This window comes from Hemitrygon akajei, chromosome 18, assembly GCF_048418815.1.
Source record: "Hemitrygon akajei chromosome 18, sHemAka1.3, whole genome shotgun sequence".
In the NCBI taxonomy this organism is placed as follows: Eukaryota; Metazoa; Chordata; class Chondrichthyes; order Myliobatiformes; family Dasyatidae; genus Hemitrygon; species Hemitrygon akajei.
The window spans coordinates 64710519-64725380 of NC_133141.1; the positions used below are offsets into that span (position 1 = coordinate 64710519).

A 14862-nucleotide genomic window follows, 5' to 3' on the forward strand; every position below is an offset into this window, starting at 1 on the left:
CGGGTAAAAGAACAAATGGGTCATAGGTTACACTTTTGACAGTCAATTTCAGTAAATATTTTACTATAGTAATTAAAGCTTTTAATAGATATCAGACAAACATCAAACACGCTAATGTTTTCAGACTAATTTTTCAATGGTCGGAAGTTGTTCAAATACTAATCACTGCTGCACTTCAACACAGACAAAATAGATTTTGCGCACTAATTGTGCATAAAGATACTGAGCAAATGGATTCAATGTTTAGGCACTGAACATTGCAGTCTATGTAACTGCCCACAAACTGAGCTATATCTGTTTGCTATCAATAACTACAACTTTATGTTTGTTGGTGAGGTGAACAAACCAGAGACCAGTCCAGACCAGAGGTTAGAAATTGCATTGATTGCTTGATACAGAAGTGGATGCACAGTCAACGGCTTGCTTCAAAAAAGATGTGGATAATTATTAAAAGGTCAGAACTTGCAGATCTGTGGAAAGTGCTGGGATGAGGGAGTAACTGGATTTCTCTTCATAGGGACACACACAAAATGATGGAGGAACTCAGCAGGCTAGGCAACATCTATGGGAAAGAGTAAACAGTTGACATTTTGGGCCGAGACCTTCACCTCCAGCATTTTGTGTGTGTTGCTGTAGATTTCCCCGTGCTTGTGCTCTTCATCGGGCCCTGTACAGAGTGAATGGGAAATCTGCAGGAGAAGGCTTTGATGGGCACAACGGGGCAAACTGTCCAGACCATCAGGCAGAAGGCCTCACCAACAGGCACCAAGTCCTTGTCTGGTTGGCGGTAAGAGTGACCCTCCCAGTCAGATCCTTCTGCATGCCCGGAGCACCAATCCCACTGTGCGCTGCCTGTGGAGTGACTGTAGTGGGGAAGAGAAAATGGCTAACCTTTTCGCAACTGTAAGTTTCTGAAGAGGGTGTGAAAAAAGATGCAAGGACCCGTGTCACAGTTCATCGTGAGCAAAATCAACAGGCTGTGATCTACAGACACACCCAGAGATGGATAGCGAGTGCTGCTGACAGCTCATCAACTCGAAGAAAGGTGCCCTTTGGTCGGCCCAAAACTATCTGGTCTGCAAGCACATCGAGATGTCCATGGAGGAATGCTGCCGACTGGCACATTCCAGGCTGCAGGAGTACGTGCTGAGGAGTGCACCAAAGCTTGGTGCAGCTGCCACAAAGGCTCAGTGGGGAAGAACCACAGTGTAGGCTTCTTCACTACTGGAGAGGGAAGGGCCGGGGTGGCTGAGGAAGCCCCTCCACTATTGTAGTGGTATACCACCCCAGGGATACTTAAAGCATTGATAATGATTGTAAGAATGAAAAGACATTGCATAATTTATTCTTGTAAGTAATTTTTATTATGAGTATATTTATTTTGATATATAAAAAAGGAATGAGCAATGTGGGCTCCTTTGAATGGAAAGGCCAATGTATAAAAATTTCTCTAAGTCTTCGACTTAATGTAATTTATTCAACTAAAACCTGAGGTTCTAAATAAAGTAGCCAGTAATACCTAGCAATGTCCATTCCAGCCTGTCCCTGGTACTGGAGTCCCTTTAAACACTTTAATCTGCTGGGAAAAAATTCAGCAGAAAATTCATATGAATATTTAAGGAAATTACATGTATTCAATTTTTCTGGTATTTTAATTACCTAAAGAAAAGAATGTAAGGAGTGAAGTCGACTGTCTACCATGCATCAAGTATCTAGTTAAAAATAATTCAGATTGCTTTCCATTTAAAAGATTGTCATCTAGTTAAATGTTTTAGAGACTGTCAGATGTTCTGTAGGATGTCCAACCAATGTTAACAGTAGTCACATATAATGGAGGAGTCTACAAAGAATAGTGCATACAGCCTAGTCCATTACAGCAAAGTCTTCACAATCCTTGATAACATTTGTAAAGGGCACTACCACAAGAAAGCAGCATCCATCATCAAGGACCACCATCATCCAGGCCATACTCTCTTTTCATTGTTACCATTAGCAAGGAGATACAGGAACCTTAGGTCCCACACCATCAGGAACAGTTATTACCATCAGGCTCATGATCCGGCATGGACAACTTCAGCCACCTCAACTCTGAACTGATTCCACAATCTGCAGACTCTCTTTCAAGAACTTGACAACTCATGTCCTCAGTATTATTTATTTACTATTTTTTATTATTTGTACTGTTTGTCTTCATTTGCACTTTTGTTGTTGTCCATATATTCTATTGTATTGCTTTATTTTCCTACATCCTGTACCTAATAAAGTGGCTACTGAGTGTATGTTTGTTGTCTTCTGCTGCTGTAGCCCATCGTCTTCAAGGTTCACCATATTGTGCGTTCAGAGATGCTCTTCCGCACACCACTGTTGTAACATGTGATTATTTGAGTTTTTGTTGCCTTCCTGTCAGCTTGAACCAGTCTGGGATTCTCCTCTGACCTCTCTCATTAACAACGCATTTTCACCAACAGAACTGCTGCTCAGTGGACTTTTTTTTTTGTTTTTTGCACCATTCTCTGTAAACTCTGGAGATTGTTGTGGGATCAGTAGTTCTGAGATACTGCCTGTATGGCACCAACAATCATTCCAGGGTCGAAGTCACTTAGATCACATTTCTTCCCCATTCTGCTTTGGTCTGAACAGCAACTGAACCTCTTGACCAATGTTTTAATGCATTGTTGCAGTCACATGATTAGCTGATTTTTGAGCAGGTGTACAAGTGTACCTAATAAAGTGGCCACTAAGTGTATACATACTTTGAACTTTGAGGTTGAAACTGCACTGAAGTATTTCTCTTTTGATGTGATTCTCTGAGGAAGTGTACAAAGTGCAGCAAAACTTTTGTTGTGTTATTTTTTATCTTCTTCCTCAGAATTGTTTGGGCAATCTGCCCAGATATTTCATGTCCTAGGGAGCACCATTCAGGATTTGCCATGTGTTTCACAGTTGAATGCATTGTATAAAAGGAATATAAATTGTAAGCAGTCCAGTCAGCTGTCTTACATTTGATACAATACTTGCAATCAATGAATCTGTTCACATTGAGTAGGAATGTTTTGACTTGGAGTCAAAACTTTAAGTTTGTCTTTAAGTTGAAACAGGGCAGGACTTACACAGTAAATGTGAGGGTTCTGGAGAATGTTGTAGAACTGAAAGACCTCCATATATATCTCCAAAAGTGAAGACACATGTAGATTAGTTGGTGAGGAAGGTATTTAGCAAGCCTCACTTCATTGGTCAGGGCATTCAGTACAAGAGTTGGGATGTCTTGTTGCAGCTGTACAAAATGTTTGTGAGACCACACTTGGAATATCAACTGCAGTTCTGGTCACCTGGCTAGAGGAAGGATGTGATTAAGCTGGAGAGGATGCAGAAAAGATTCTTGAGGATGCTACCAGGACTGGAGGGTTTGAGCTATAATGACAAGCTCGATAAGTGAAGACATTTTTTTCCCCAAGGCATCAGAAGTTAAGAGGTGAACTTACAGAGGTTTGTAAATTCATGAAGGGAACAGACAGTCAGACTCTTTTTCCCAGGGTAGGGGACATCTAAAACTAGAGTGCATCATTTAAGTTGAAAGAAGAATGAATTAAAAGGGATTCAAAGGGCAAGTTTTTCATATAGAGGATGACAGCTATATGGAACAAGCGGTAGAGGCAAGTACAACTACACTGGAAAAGTTTAGAAGGATCTGGGAAAAACATAGGGAAGAAAGAAAGAAAGAGAAATATTAGCTTTATTTGTCAAATATACATTGAAACATACAGTGAAATGTGTCATTTCTGTCAAATCAAATGAGTGAGAATTGTGGCGTGCACAGTCAGCAAGTATCACCACATTTCCAGTACCTACATAATATGCCCACAACTTACTAACCTTAAGCTGAACGTCTGTGGAAAGTGGAGGAAAGTGGATCACCTGGAAGAAACCCACACAGTCACGGGGAGGAAGTACAGCGGCAGGAATCAAACCCCGATCGGTGATCGCTGGCACAGTAACCACACGCAATTTGGTCAGCATAGATAAGTAGGGCCAAAGGGCCTGTTTCCATGTTGTACAGCTCTATGTCTCTAAATGGGGTCCTGGAAAACTATGGAAGCCTTTTTGACTTGTGTCAGAGAAGCAGAAATTCAGAGAGCCGGACAGAAAAGAAAAACAAACAAAAGGAAGAAAAGATTCAGAGAGAATTGTTCAGATATTATACATGTGGGTGGTGATGGGGGCTGATACATTAGCGACATTTAAGAACATGTATGATAGAAAAATGGAGGGCTATGTAGGAGGGAAGGGTTAGGTAGAATTTAAAGTATTAAAGAATTTAAGGTCAGCACAACATTGTGGGCCAAAGGACCTGTACTGTGCTGGAGTGTTCTATGTTCAATGTTTAATAGTTTCAAAGAAAAATCAAAGCACTTATGTTTGAGACCTGAGGTTATTATTCTTCATCAATGTGGGCAATTTTGCTGATCTATTTCTTTCTATTTCTTCCAGATGACACAAAATTGATCTTTCATGTGAGGGATGATGGTAAGTGTCTCTCTGTGTTGGGAAACTTTATCCCTCTGATGAGCAAATTAGTCACCAGAGAAAACTGTTTTGAAATCATTGGCATTGAGACCAGTGGGGAGATTTGGGGAAGGTTTTTTAATTTTTTTTCCAACCAACTGTAGTCATCTGAAATGTGCCAACAGGAAGGGTGGAGAAAGCAGGTTTGGTGGCTCCTTTCAGAAGGGAATAGGGTAAATAATTGAATAGAGAAAATTTATTGGCTGATGGGAAGAGAATGGAGCTTACGGCTTAACTCGAGCCAGTGTAGTTATATGCGTTGAATAATTTCTTTGGAACTACATTATTTGGTGTTTGTTTTTAGGTACTTGGAGCAGCCAATGGTAAATGGTGAGCAATTTGTGAGGTCTCAGTGATATCTGATCTCTCATTATACTTCCTTCTACAGTTACTCAGCACTATGTGCAAATCTACCTCTTTCTCTTTATAACAATTACTTATATGTTGTGTTCTATCAGATTGCTTTTGTATTTGTATTTATTTTGGTTTTTATGCTTATGTTGTTATGTTGCAACGGATTGAGAGTAGCAATTATTTCATTCTCCTTAACTCATAAACTGGGCTGTCCATCCATCTCCCTAATTACCTTTGGGAAGGAGTTGCCATCTTAACCTGCTGCCAAACTTGTGGTAAAGTGCTTCCATACTGCTGTTTTTGTAGCGTTTCCTGGACATTGCCACCGAGGCATTGAAGTAACTGTGATATATTGCGGAGTCAGGATATTGTGTTCGTGATCATTCTACCGGGTTTGAGAACAGCTACTTCCCTTCAATCAATCAGCTTTTGAACCAACCAAGAATATCCTAATCCCTAGAGTTCAGCAGCATTATGTCCACCTTCAGTGAAATGGATGTGTTTTGTTCTAATTGTGTACTTTCTTGTAAAAATGTTTTATAGTTTATGGTTAATTTATGATTTTCCTTCGAGCCTGCACCACCATTCAGTATGATCATGGCTGATCATCCAACTCAGAATCCTGTACCTGCTTTCTCTCCATACCCCCTGATCCCTTTAGCCACAAGGGCCATATCTAACTTCCTCTTAAATATAGCCAATGAACTGGCCTCAACTGTTTCCTGTGGCAGAGAATTCCAGATTCACCACTCTCTGTGTGAAGAAGGTTTTCCTCACCTCGGTCCTAAAAGGCTTCCCCTTTATCCTTAAACTGTGACCCCTTGTTCTGGACTTCCTCAACATCGGGAACAATCTTCCTGCATCTAGCCTGTCCAATCCCTTTAGAATTTTATACATTTCAATAAGATCCCACCTCAATCTTCTAAATTCCAGCAAGTATAAGCCTAGTCGATCCAGTCTTTCTTCATATGAAAGTCCTGCCATCCCAGGACTCACTCTATGGCAAGAATGTCTTTCCTCAGATTAGGGGACCAAACCTGCACACAATATTCTAGGTGCCGTCTCACCAAGGCCTTGTACAACTGCAGTAGAACCTCCCTGCTCCTGTACTCAAATCCTTTTGCTATGAATGCCAACATACCATTCGCCTTTTTCACCACCTGCTGTACCTGCATGCCCACTTTCAATGACTGGTGTACAATGACACCCAGGTCTCGTTGCACCTCCCCTTTTCCTAATCGGCCACCATTCAGATAATAATCTGTTTTCATGTTCTTGCCACCAAAGTGGATAACCTCACATTTATCCACATTAAATTGCATCTGCCATGAATTTGCCCACTCACCTAACCTATCCAAGTCACCCTGCATTCTCTTAGCATCCTTCTCACAGCTAACACTGCCGCCCAGCTTCGTGTCATCTGCAAACTTGGAGAGGCTGCATTTAATTCCCTTGTCTAAATCATTAATATATATTGTAAACAACTGGGGTCCCAGCACTGAGCCTTGCAGTACCCCACTAGTCACTGCCTGCCATTCTAAAAAGGTCCTGTTTATTCCCACTCTTTGCTTGCTGTCTGCCAACCAAGTCTCTATCCACATCAATACCATACCCCCAATACCGTGTGCTTTAAGTTTGCACACTAATCTCCTGTGTGGGACCTTGTCAAAAGCCTTTTGAAAATCCAAATATACCACATCCACTGGCTCTCCCCTATCCACTCTACTAGTTACATCCTCAAAAAATTCTATAAGATTCGTCAGACATGATTTTCTTTTCACAAATCCATGCTGACTTTGTCCGATGATTTCATCGCTTTCCAAATGTGCTGTTACCACATCTTTGATAACTGACTCTAGCATTTTCCCCACCACCGATGTCAGGCTAACCGGTCTGTAATTCCCCGGTTTCTCTCTCCCTCCTTTTTTAAAAAGTGGGGTTACATTAGCCACCCTCCAATCCTCAGGAACTAATCCAGAATCTAAAGAGTTTTGAAAAATTATCGCTAATGCATCCACTATTTCTTGGGCTACTTCCTTAAGCACTCTGGGATGCAGACCATCTGGCCCTGGGGATTTATCTGCCTTTAATCCCTTCAATTTACCTAACACCACTTCCCTACTAACATGTATTTCCCTCAGTTCCTCCATCTCACTAGACCCTCGGTCCCCTACTATTTCCAGAAGATTATTTATGTCCTCCTTAGTGAAGACAGAACCAAAGTAGTTATTCAATTGGTCTGCCATGTCCTTGTACCCCATGATCAATTCACCTGTTTCTGACTGTAAGGGACCTACATTAGTCTTAACCAATCTTTTTCTTTTCATATATCTATAAAAGCTTTTACAGTCAGTTTTTATGTTCCCTGCCAGATTTCTCTCATAATCTTTTTTCCCTTTCCTAATTAAGCCCTTTGTCCTCCTCTGCTGGACTCTAAATTTCTCCCAGTCCTCAGGTGTGCCGCTTTTGTTGGCTAATTTGTATGTTTCTTCTTTGGACTTGATACTATCCCTAATTTCCCTTGTCAGCCACGGGTGCACTACCTTCCCTGGTTTATTCTTTTACCAAACTGGGATGAAATTGTTGTAGTTCATCCATGCATATCCACTGTCAACCCTTTAAGTATCATTTGCCAGTTTATCTTAGCTAATTCACGTCTCATACTTTCAAAGTTATCCTTCTTTAAGTTCAGAACCTTTGTTTCTGAATTAACTATGTCACTCTCCATCTTAATGAAGAATTCCACCATATTATGGTCACTCTTACCCAAGGGGCCTTGCACAAGATTGCTAATTAACCCTTCCTCATTGCTCAATACCCAGTCTAGAATGGCCTGCTCTCTAGTTGGTTCCTCGACATGTTGGTTCAGAAAAGCATCCCGCATACATTCCAAGAAATCCTTTTCCTCAGCACCCTTACCAATTTGGTTTACCCAATCTATATGTAGATTGAAGTCACCCATTATAACTACTGTTCCTTTATTGCACGCATTTCTAATTTCCTGTTTAATGCCATCCCCAACCTCACTACTACTGTTAGGTGGCCTGTACACAACTCCCACCAGTGTTTTCTGCCCCTTAGTGTTATGCAGCTCTACCCATATCGATTCCACATCATCCAGGCTAATGTCCTTCTTTTCTATTGCGTTAATCTCCTCTCTAACCAGCAACGCTACCCCACCTCCTTTTCTTTCCTGTCTATCCCTCCTGAATATTGAATATCCCTGGATGTTGAGCTCCCATCCTTGGTCACCCTGGAGCCATGTCTCTGTGATCCCAACTATATCGTATTCATTAATAACTATCTGCACATTCAATTCATCCACCTTGTTACGAATGCTCTTAGCATTGACACACAAAGCCTTCAGGCTTGTTTTTACAACACTCTTAGCCCTTATACAATTATGTTGAAAAGTGGCTCTTTTTGCTTTTTGCCCTGGATTTGCCTGCCTGCCACTTTTACTTTTCACCTTACTACTTTTTGCTTCTATCCTCATTTTACACCCCTCTGTCTCTCTGCACTTGTTCCCATCCCCCTGCCACATTAGTTTAAAGCCTCCTGAACAGCAGTAGCAAATGCTCCCCCTAGGACATTGGTTCCAGTCCAGCCCAGGTGCAGACCGTCCTGTTTATACCGGTCCCACCTCCCCCAGAACTGGTTCCAATGCCCCAGAAATTTGAATCCCTCCCCCTTGCACCATTTTTCAAGCCACGTATTCATCTGAAATATCCTCCTATTTCTACTCTGACTAGCACGTGGCACTGATAGTAATCCAGAGATTATTACCTTTATGGTCCTACTTTTTAGTTTATCTCCTAACTCCCTAAATTCACCTTGTAGGACCTCATCCCATTTTTTACCTATATCGTTGGTACCTATGTGCACCACGACCACTGGCTGTTCACCCTCTCATTCCAGAATGTCCTGCAGCCGCTCAGAGACATCCTTGACCCTTGCACCAGGGAGGCAACATACCATCCTGGAGTCTCGTTTGCGGCCACAGAAACGCCTATCTATTCCCCTTACAATCGAATCCCCTATCACTATAGCTCTCCCACTCATTTTCCTTCCCTCCTGTGCCGCAGAGCCACCTGTGGTGCAATGAACTCAGCTGCTGCTGCCTTCCCCTGATGAGACATCTCCCCCAACAGTATCCAAAACAGTATATCTGTTTAGGAGGGAGATGACCCCAGGGGACTCCTGCACTACCTGCCTACTGCTACACTGTCTAGTGGCCACCCCTTCCCTTTCTGCCTGTGTAGCCTTTACCTGCGGTGTGGCCAACTCACTAAATGTGCTATTCACGACTTTCTCAGCATCGCGGATGCTCCAGTATGAATCCAATCGCAGCTCCAGATGCTCAATGCGGTCTGCCAGAAGCTGCAGTTGGACACACTTCCTGCACACATAGTCATCAGGGACACTGGAAGTATCCCTGATTTCCCACATGCTGCAGGATGAACAAACCACGGGGCCGATCTCAGCTGCCATGACCTACCCAATACTTGCCTCAACTTTTGAAACTTTCTCCTTTGAAAGGAACTTACCCGGCCTTACCTCACTTGGAGTGAAGCTCGTCCTCAGCCTCTGCTCGCCAAAGCCTCTGGAGACAAAGCCTTCCTACTCTGTCTCCCTCTACTCCATCGCCCGCTCTGTCAAACTGCTCTCTTTTAAATACTCCTGCTGCCTCATGGTCCGACTTACACGCGCTTGCGCAGTCGTGCCCCGTTAAACCGCCGAAGAAAATGCATCATAGTATGGGCCCTTCAGCTCATGGTGTAGTGTTCCATGATCAATCTAATCCTTCCACCTTACATAGTTCATAATCCTCCAGTTTTCTTACATTCATGTGCCTACCTATGAGTCTCCTAAATGTCCCTAATTTATCTGACTCTTACCATCACAACTGCCAGTGCATTCCTGGGGCTTCACCACTCTACACACCGACCTCTGACATCTCTCCTAAACTTCCCTCCACTCACCTTAAGTAGACTTGATGAATAAAAACACAGAAGTGCAATTACAAAGAAAGTAAGAACTCAACAGGTCAGGCAGCATCTATGGACGTTCCAGGCCGAGACCCTTCTTCGGAACTAAGAAGGAAGGGGGAAGATGTCAGAATAGAAAGGTGAGGGGAGGGAAAAGAGGCTAGCTGGTAGGTGACAGATGAGGCCAAGTATGTGGGAAAGGTCAAAGGCTGGAGAAGAAAAAATGTGATAGGAGAGGAGAGTGGACAATAGGAGAAAGGGAAAGAGAAGAGGACCCAGAGGGCAGTAATAGGCAGGTGACCAGAACTGAAAGGAGGTCAGAGTGGGGAATAGAGGGGGTGGAGTTTGTTCACCGGAAGGAGATACCTTCATCTCATGTTCTCAATATTTATTGCTTATTTATTTAATTTTAATTTTTATTATTGTTTTCTGTCTTTTGTATTTGCACATTTTTTGTCTTTTCAACATTAGTTGTTTGTCCACCCTGTTGAGTGGGATTTCCCATTGATTCTATTATGGTTCTTGGATTTATTGAGTGTGCCCGCAAGAAAACAAATCTCAGGGTTGTATATGGTGACATATATGTACTTTGCTAATAAATTTACTTTGAACTTTGAATGGTGAAAAGGTGCCTAGCCAGGGACTTTATCCCAGGGTGGAAATGGCTAATAAAGGGGGCCATAATTTTAAGGTGATTGAAGGAAAGTATAGGGGGATGTCAGAGATAAGTTCTTTATACACAGAGTGGCGGGTGCGTGGAACACCCTGTCAAGCTAGTGGTAGAGGTGGATACATTAGAGACATCTACGAGACCCTTAGATAGGCACATGGATGATAGAAAAATGGAGGGCTATGTTGGAGGGAAAGGTTTAATTGATCTTAGAATACATTAAAAGATTGACTAAACATTTTGGGTAGAAGGGCCTGTAGTGTTCTATGCCCTATAAAACTTGACATGTTCCTATGCACCTAATGAGGGATTGAGGGATTTGAGGAAAGACAATTAATGAAACCTTGATGTGTTGCTGGAAGTCATCTTGTTGATAGCACACACTGCAACCACAGTGCAGTTATTACTTAACATGAACAGTTCTGGGAGTGCTGGTTCCAATCCCATATAAATAATAGGAGAGCCTGAGCTGCAGTGCTGACAGGAAGGATGAGGACGGGCAACACAGTAGCAGAGTGCGCTACAACATCATTGATTACCAATCAGAGTTTGATTCCCACTGCTGTTTGTACGCTTTCCGTGTGACTGTGTGGGTTTCCTCTGGGTGCCCTGTTTCAAAGACATACGAGCTTGGGTGGTGGGTCAGAAGCATGGCAGCATTTGAGGGCTTACCCCCAGAATATCCTCAGTCCGTTGGTCATTGACACAAAACCTCATTTTTCAGTTAATATTTCAATGCTTCAGTGTACAGTACGTGACAAATAAAGCTAATCTTTAATCTTTTTAAATCAATGGGGATGACACTGGCACTGTGGCACTGTATTTCTTGAGCACTGCTGAAGATGAAATCATCTAAACAAGTGGCAAGTATTCCATAACCTGACCTGTAAACATCTAGAGTTTATGTGGATAGTCAGAGAGCGGTCATTTTGTTGCTGATAACTATCAGTGCTGGAAAAAAGGTTCAGATGCTGCAGGCACGTTTAGCATTTATAGTCAACAATATCTAGTTTGAATTACCTCTGTTTATTTCAAAACACAAAGTATTAATTAAGATCAGGACAGTTAGAAATTCTTTTTTGGTCTAATGTACTATACCTCCTGTACCTAATAAAGTGGCCACTGAGTATACGTTTTAGCTTTTCTGCTGCTGTAGCCCATCCACTTCAGTGTTTTATGTGTTGTGCATTCAGAGATGCTCTTCTGCACACCACTGTTGTAACACGTGGTTATTTGAGTTACTGTTGTCTTTCTATCAGCTTGAACCAGTCTGGCCATTCTCCTCTGACCTTTCTCATTAACAAGGCCCACAGAACTGCCGCTCACTGGATGTTTTTTTTTGTTTCTCACACCATTCTCTGTAAACTCTAGAGGCTGAAAATGCCAGGAGATCAGCAGTTTCTGAGATACTCAAACCACCCTGTCTGGCACCAACAATCATTCCATAGTCAAAGTCACTTAGATCACATTTCTTCTTCCATTCTGATGTTTGGTCTGAACAACAACTTGACCATGTTTGCATGTTTTAATACATTGATTTGCTGCCACATGATTGGCTAATTAGATATTTGTATTAACAAGCAGGTGTACTTAATAAAGTCACCACTAAGTATATATAATAGCAGTTTTCATATCCTAATCTGTTTCATAAATTCAGTGGATTCCATTTTAAGGAGGTAAATGGATGACATGGCTGCTGAATGCCTGTTCAGCAGCAGTGAATATAGTTCCTTTGTCTGTTCACACGCAAGCTATGGACATCATCAGCAAGGTTACCAACAATCAACCAATAACGAACTTTTACATCTATTTTTCTGCTTGAAGAAGGATTGTAAGAAGACTTTAACTGGATTTAAATGGTATACAGATATATATGCCACAGATCTGTTCCTAATTGTTCTCCCAGTGCAGTGCCAATTTTGCTCTCATTGGCAAGCTTTTTATTGGGTCCCCACAGTCAAGCCCAAACGTAAAACATAAAACACAACACTGGAACAGGCCCTTCAGCCCACAATATTGTGCCGAACCAATTAAATTAGTAATCCAATGGGCAACTAAATTAACCTCTACATCTACGGCGAGACCCGACGCAGATTGGGGAACCGCTTCGTCGAGCACCTCTGCTCCGTCCACCACAACAGACAGGATCTCCCGGTTGCCACCCACTTCAACTCTGCTTCACATTCCCATTCGGATATGTCCATACATGGCCTCCTCTACTGCCATGATGAGGCCAAACTCAGGTTGGAGGAGCAACACCTCATATACCGTCTGGGTAGTCTCCAGCCCCTTGGTATGAACATCGAATTCTCCAACTTCTGATAATTCTCTCCCTCTCCCTTCCCCATCCCTCTTTCACTCTGCCTCTTCTTCTTGTTGCCTATTACCTCTCTCATGATTCTGCCTTCTTCTACTCCCCATAGTGCTTTCCCCTTACATTCCTTCTTCACCTTTCCTGGCTATCCCCTCCCTGTTTCCCCTCCTCCACCCCTTGATCTTTCCTCTGATTGGTTTTCCACCCTCTCCCCACCTTCTTTATAGGACCCCTGCCCCCTCCCTCTTCAGTCCTGACGAAGGGTCTCGGCCCGAAAAATTGACTGTTCATTTCCACGGATGCTGCCCGACCTGCTGAGTTCCTCCAGCGTGTTTGTACATGTTAACTAAACTAACCTCCTGCCTACAGAATGCCCATATTCTTCCATTTTCAACTCATTCATATGCCCATCTCTTAAAAGTCCCTAATGTTTCTACCACTACCACCTTTCCAGGCACCCACCCATCTCTGTGTAAAAAAACTTGCCCCTCACATCTCCTTTGACATTACCCCCCTCTCATTTTAAATGCATGCCCTCTGGTATTAGACATTTCAACTCTGAGAAAAAGATACCATCTGTCTACTCTGTGTCTCTCATAATCTTATAATCCTCTATCAGATCTCCCCTCAGCCTCTGCCACTCCAGAGAAAATAGTTGATATGTAACCACAAAACACAGGGACTTGGTACTGAGCCTGTGGAACCCCACTCCATTTACCGCTTTCCACTGACCATTGCCCACTGTATTGTCACAGAGCCAGTTTTGGATCCATTTACTACTTCCCGCCAGGTCCCAAAAGCTTTAATATATCAGTCGTTCTCACACTAGTGGAGGGAATGAGATAAATCCTGTACTTCCAGTTTCTTCAACCGGTCGGTCTGCTTTGTTATATTTTAGTGAACTCTTGATTCAAGTACAGATTTGAATTTATTATTTAAATTCAGTTTCAGATTTATTATATTTTATAAACTTATCTGTGGTAATATTTGTTTTATGTGCTGTGTGTGATATATGATTGTTGGTACACCGTGGTCCGGAGGAATTTGTTTCGTTTGGTTGTACAGTCAGATGGCACTAAACTTGAACTTGTGCATCAAAAGTGGGAAAGCTTTTCACTTGAGACTGTGGTTGTGATGTGAAGTATATTGGTGGTGGAGACAGGTACTTGCACAACATTTAAAAACCTATCTGGAGGACCACTTGAATCTCCAAGGCACAGAAGGCTATAAACCTAGTAGTGCTGGTAAATGGGATTTGTATGGGTGTGTTCTCCTTAGTTGGTATGGACCTTTTTCTGTTCTGCTTGACTATAAAATAAAGGTTGCATGGTCAGTTCTTATGACATCTCTCTGCAGACAAGCTATCTCAGTCTCCCTGGGTTTACACAGCTGCTTAACTGGATTGACTGTTCTAATAATTTAGTTCCTGGCTTTGTCAGTATCATTCACAACAGCACACAGATTCCCGGGAGACTGAAGTTTCAGCTGTTGTTATCTGACTATGAAGAGATCGAATAATGAGTAACATAATGATGTTGTGTCGACCATAATACTCATCAAATAATGAGTATCTGACAAAAAGTAAGACATAAGACCATGAAACATAGAAGCAGAATTGGGCCATTCGGCCCAGTAAGCTCTGTCATCATGGCTGATTTATTATCCTTCTCAACCCAATTCTCCTGTCTTAACCATATAACCATATAACAATTACAGTACGAAAACAGGCCATCTCGGCCCTTCTAGTCTGTGCACAACACTTACTCTCACCTAGTTCCACCGACCTGCACTCAGCCCATAACCCTCCATTCCTTTCCTGTCCATATACCTATTCAATTTTACTTTAAATGACAATACCGAACCTGCCTCTACCACTTCTACTGGAAGCTCGTTCCACACAGCTACCACTCTCTGAGTAAAGAAGCTCCCCCTCGTGTTACCCCTAAACTTATGCCCACTAATTCTCTACCCAC

The 14862-nt window shown here is 42.3% G+C and overlaps 1 protein-coding gene across 1 annotated transcript in view; it reads left to right on the plus strand.

Moving 5' to 3' along the window:
* LOC140741490 (plexin domain-containing protein 1-like) overlaps positions 1–14862 on the plus strand; it is an 810319-nt gene that overhangs the window by 720350 nt on the left and 75107 nt on the right. Inside the window, exon 12 of the mRNA XM_073071746.1 lies at positions 4489–4524. Within this exon, the coding sequence (XP_072927847.1) occupies positions 4489–4524 (36 nt within the window). The remainder of the gene's footprint in view (positions 1–4488; positions 4525–14862) is intronic.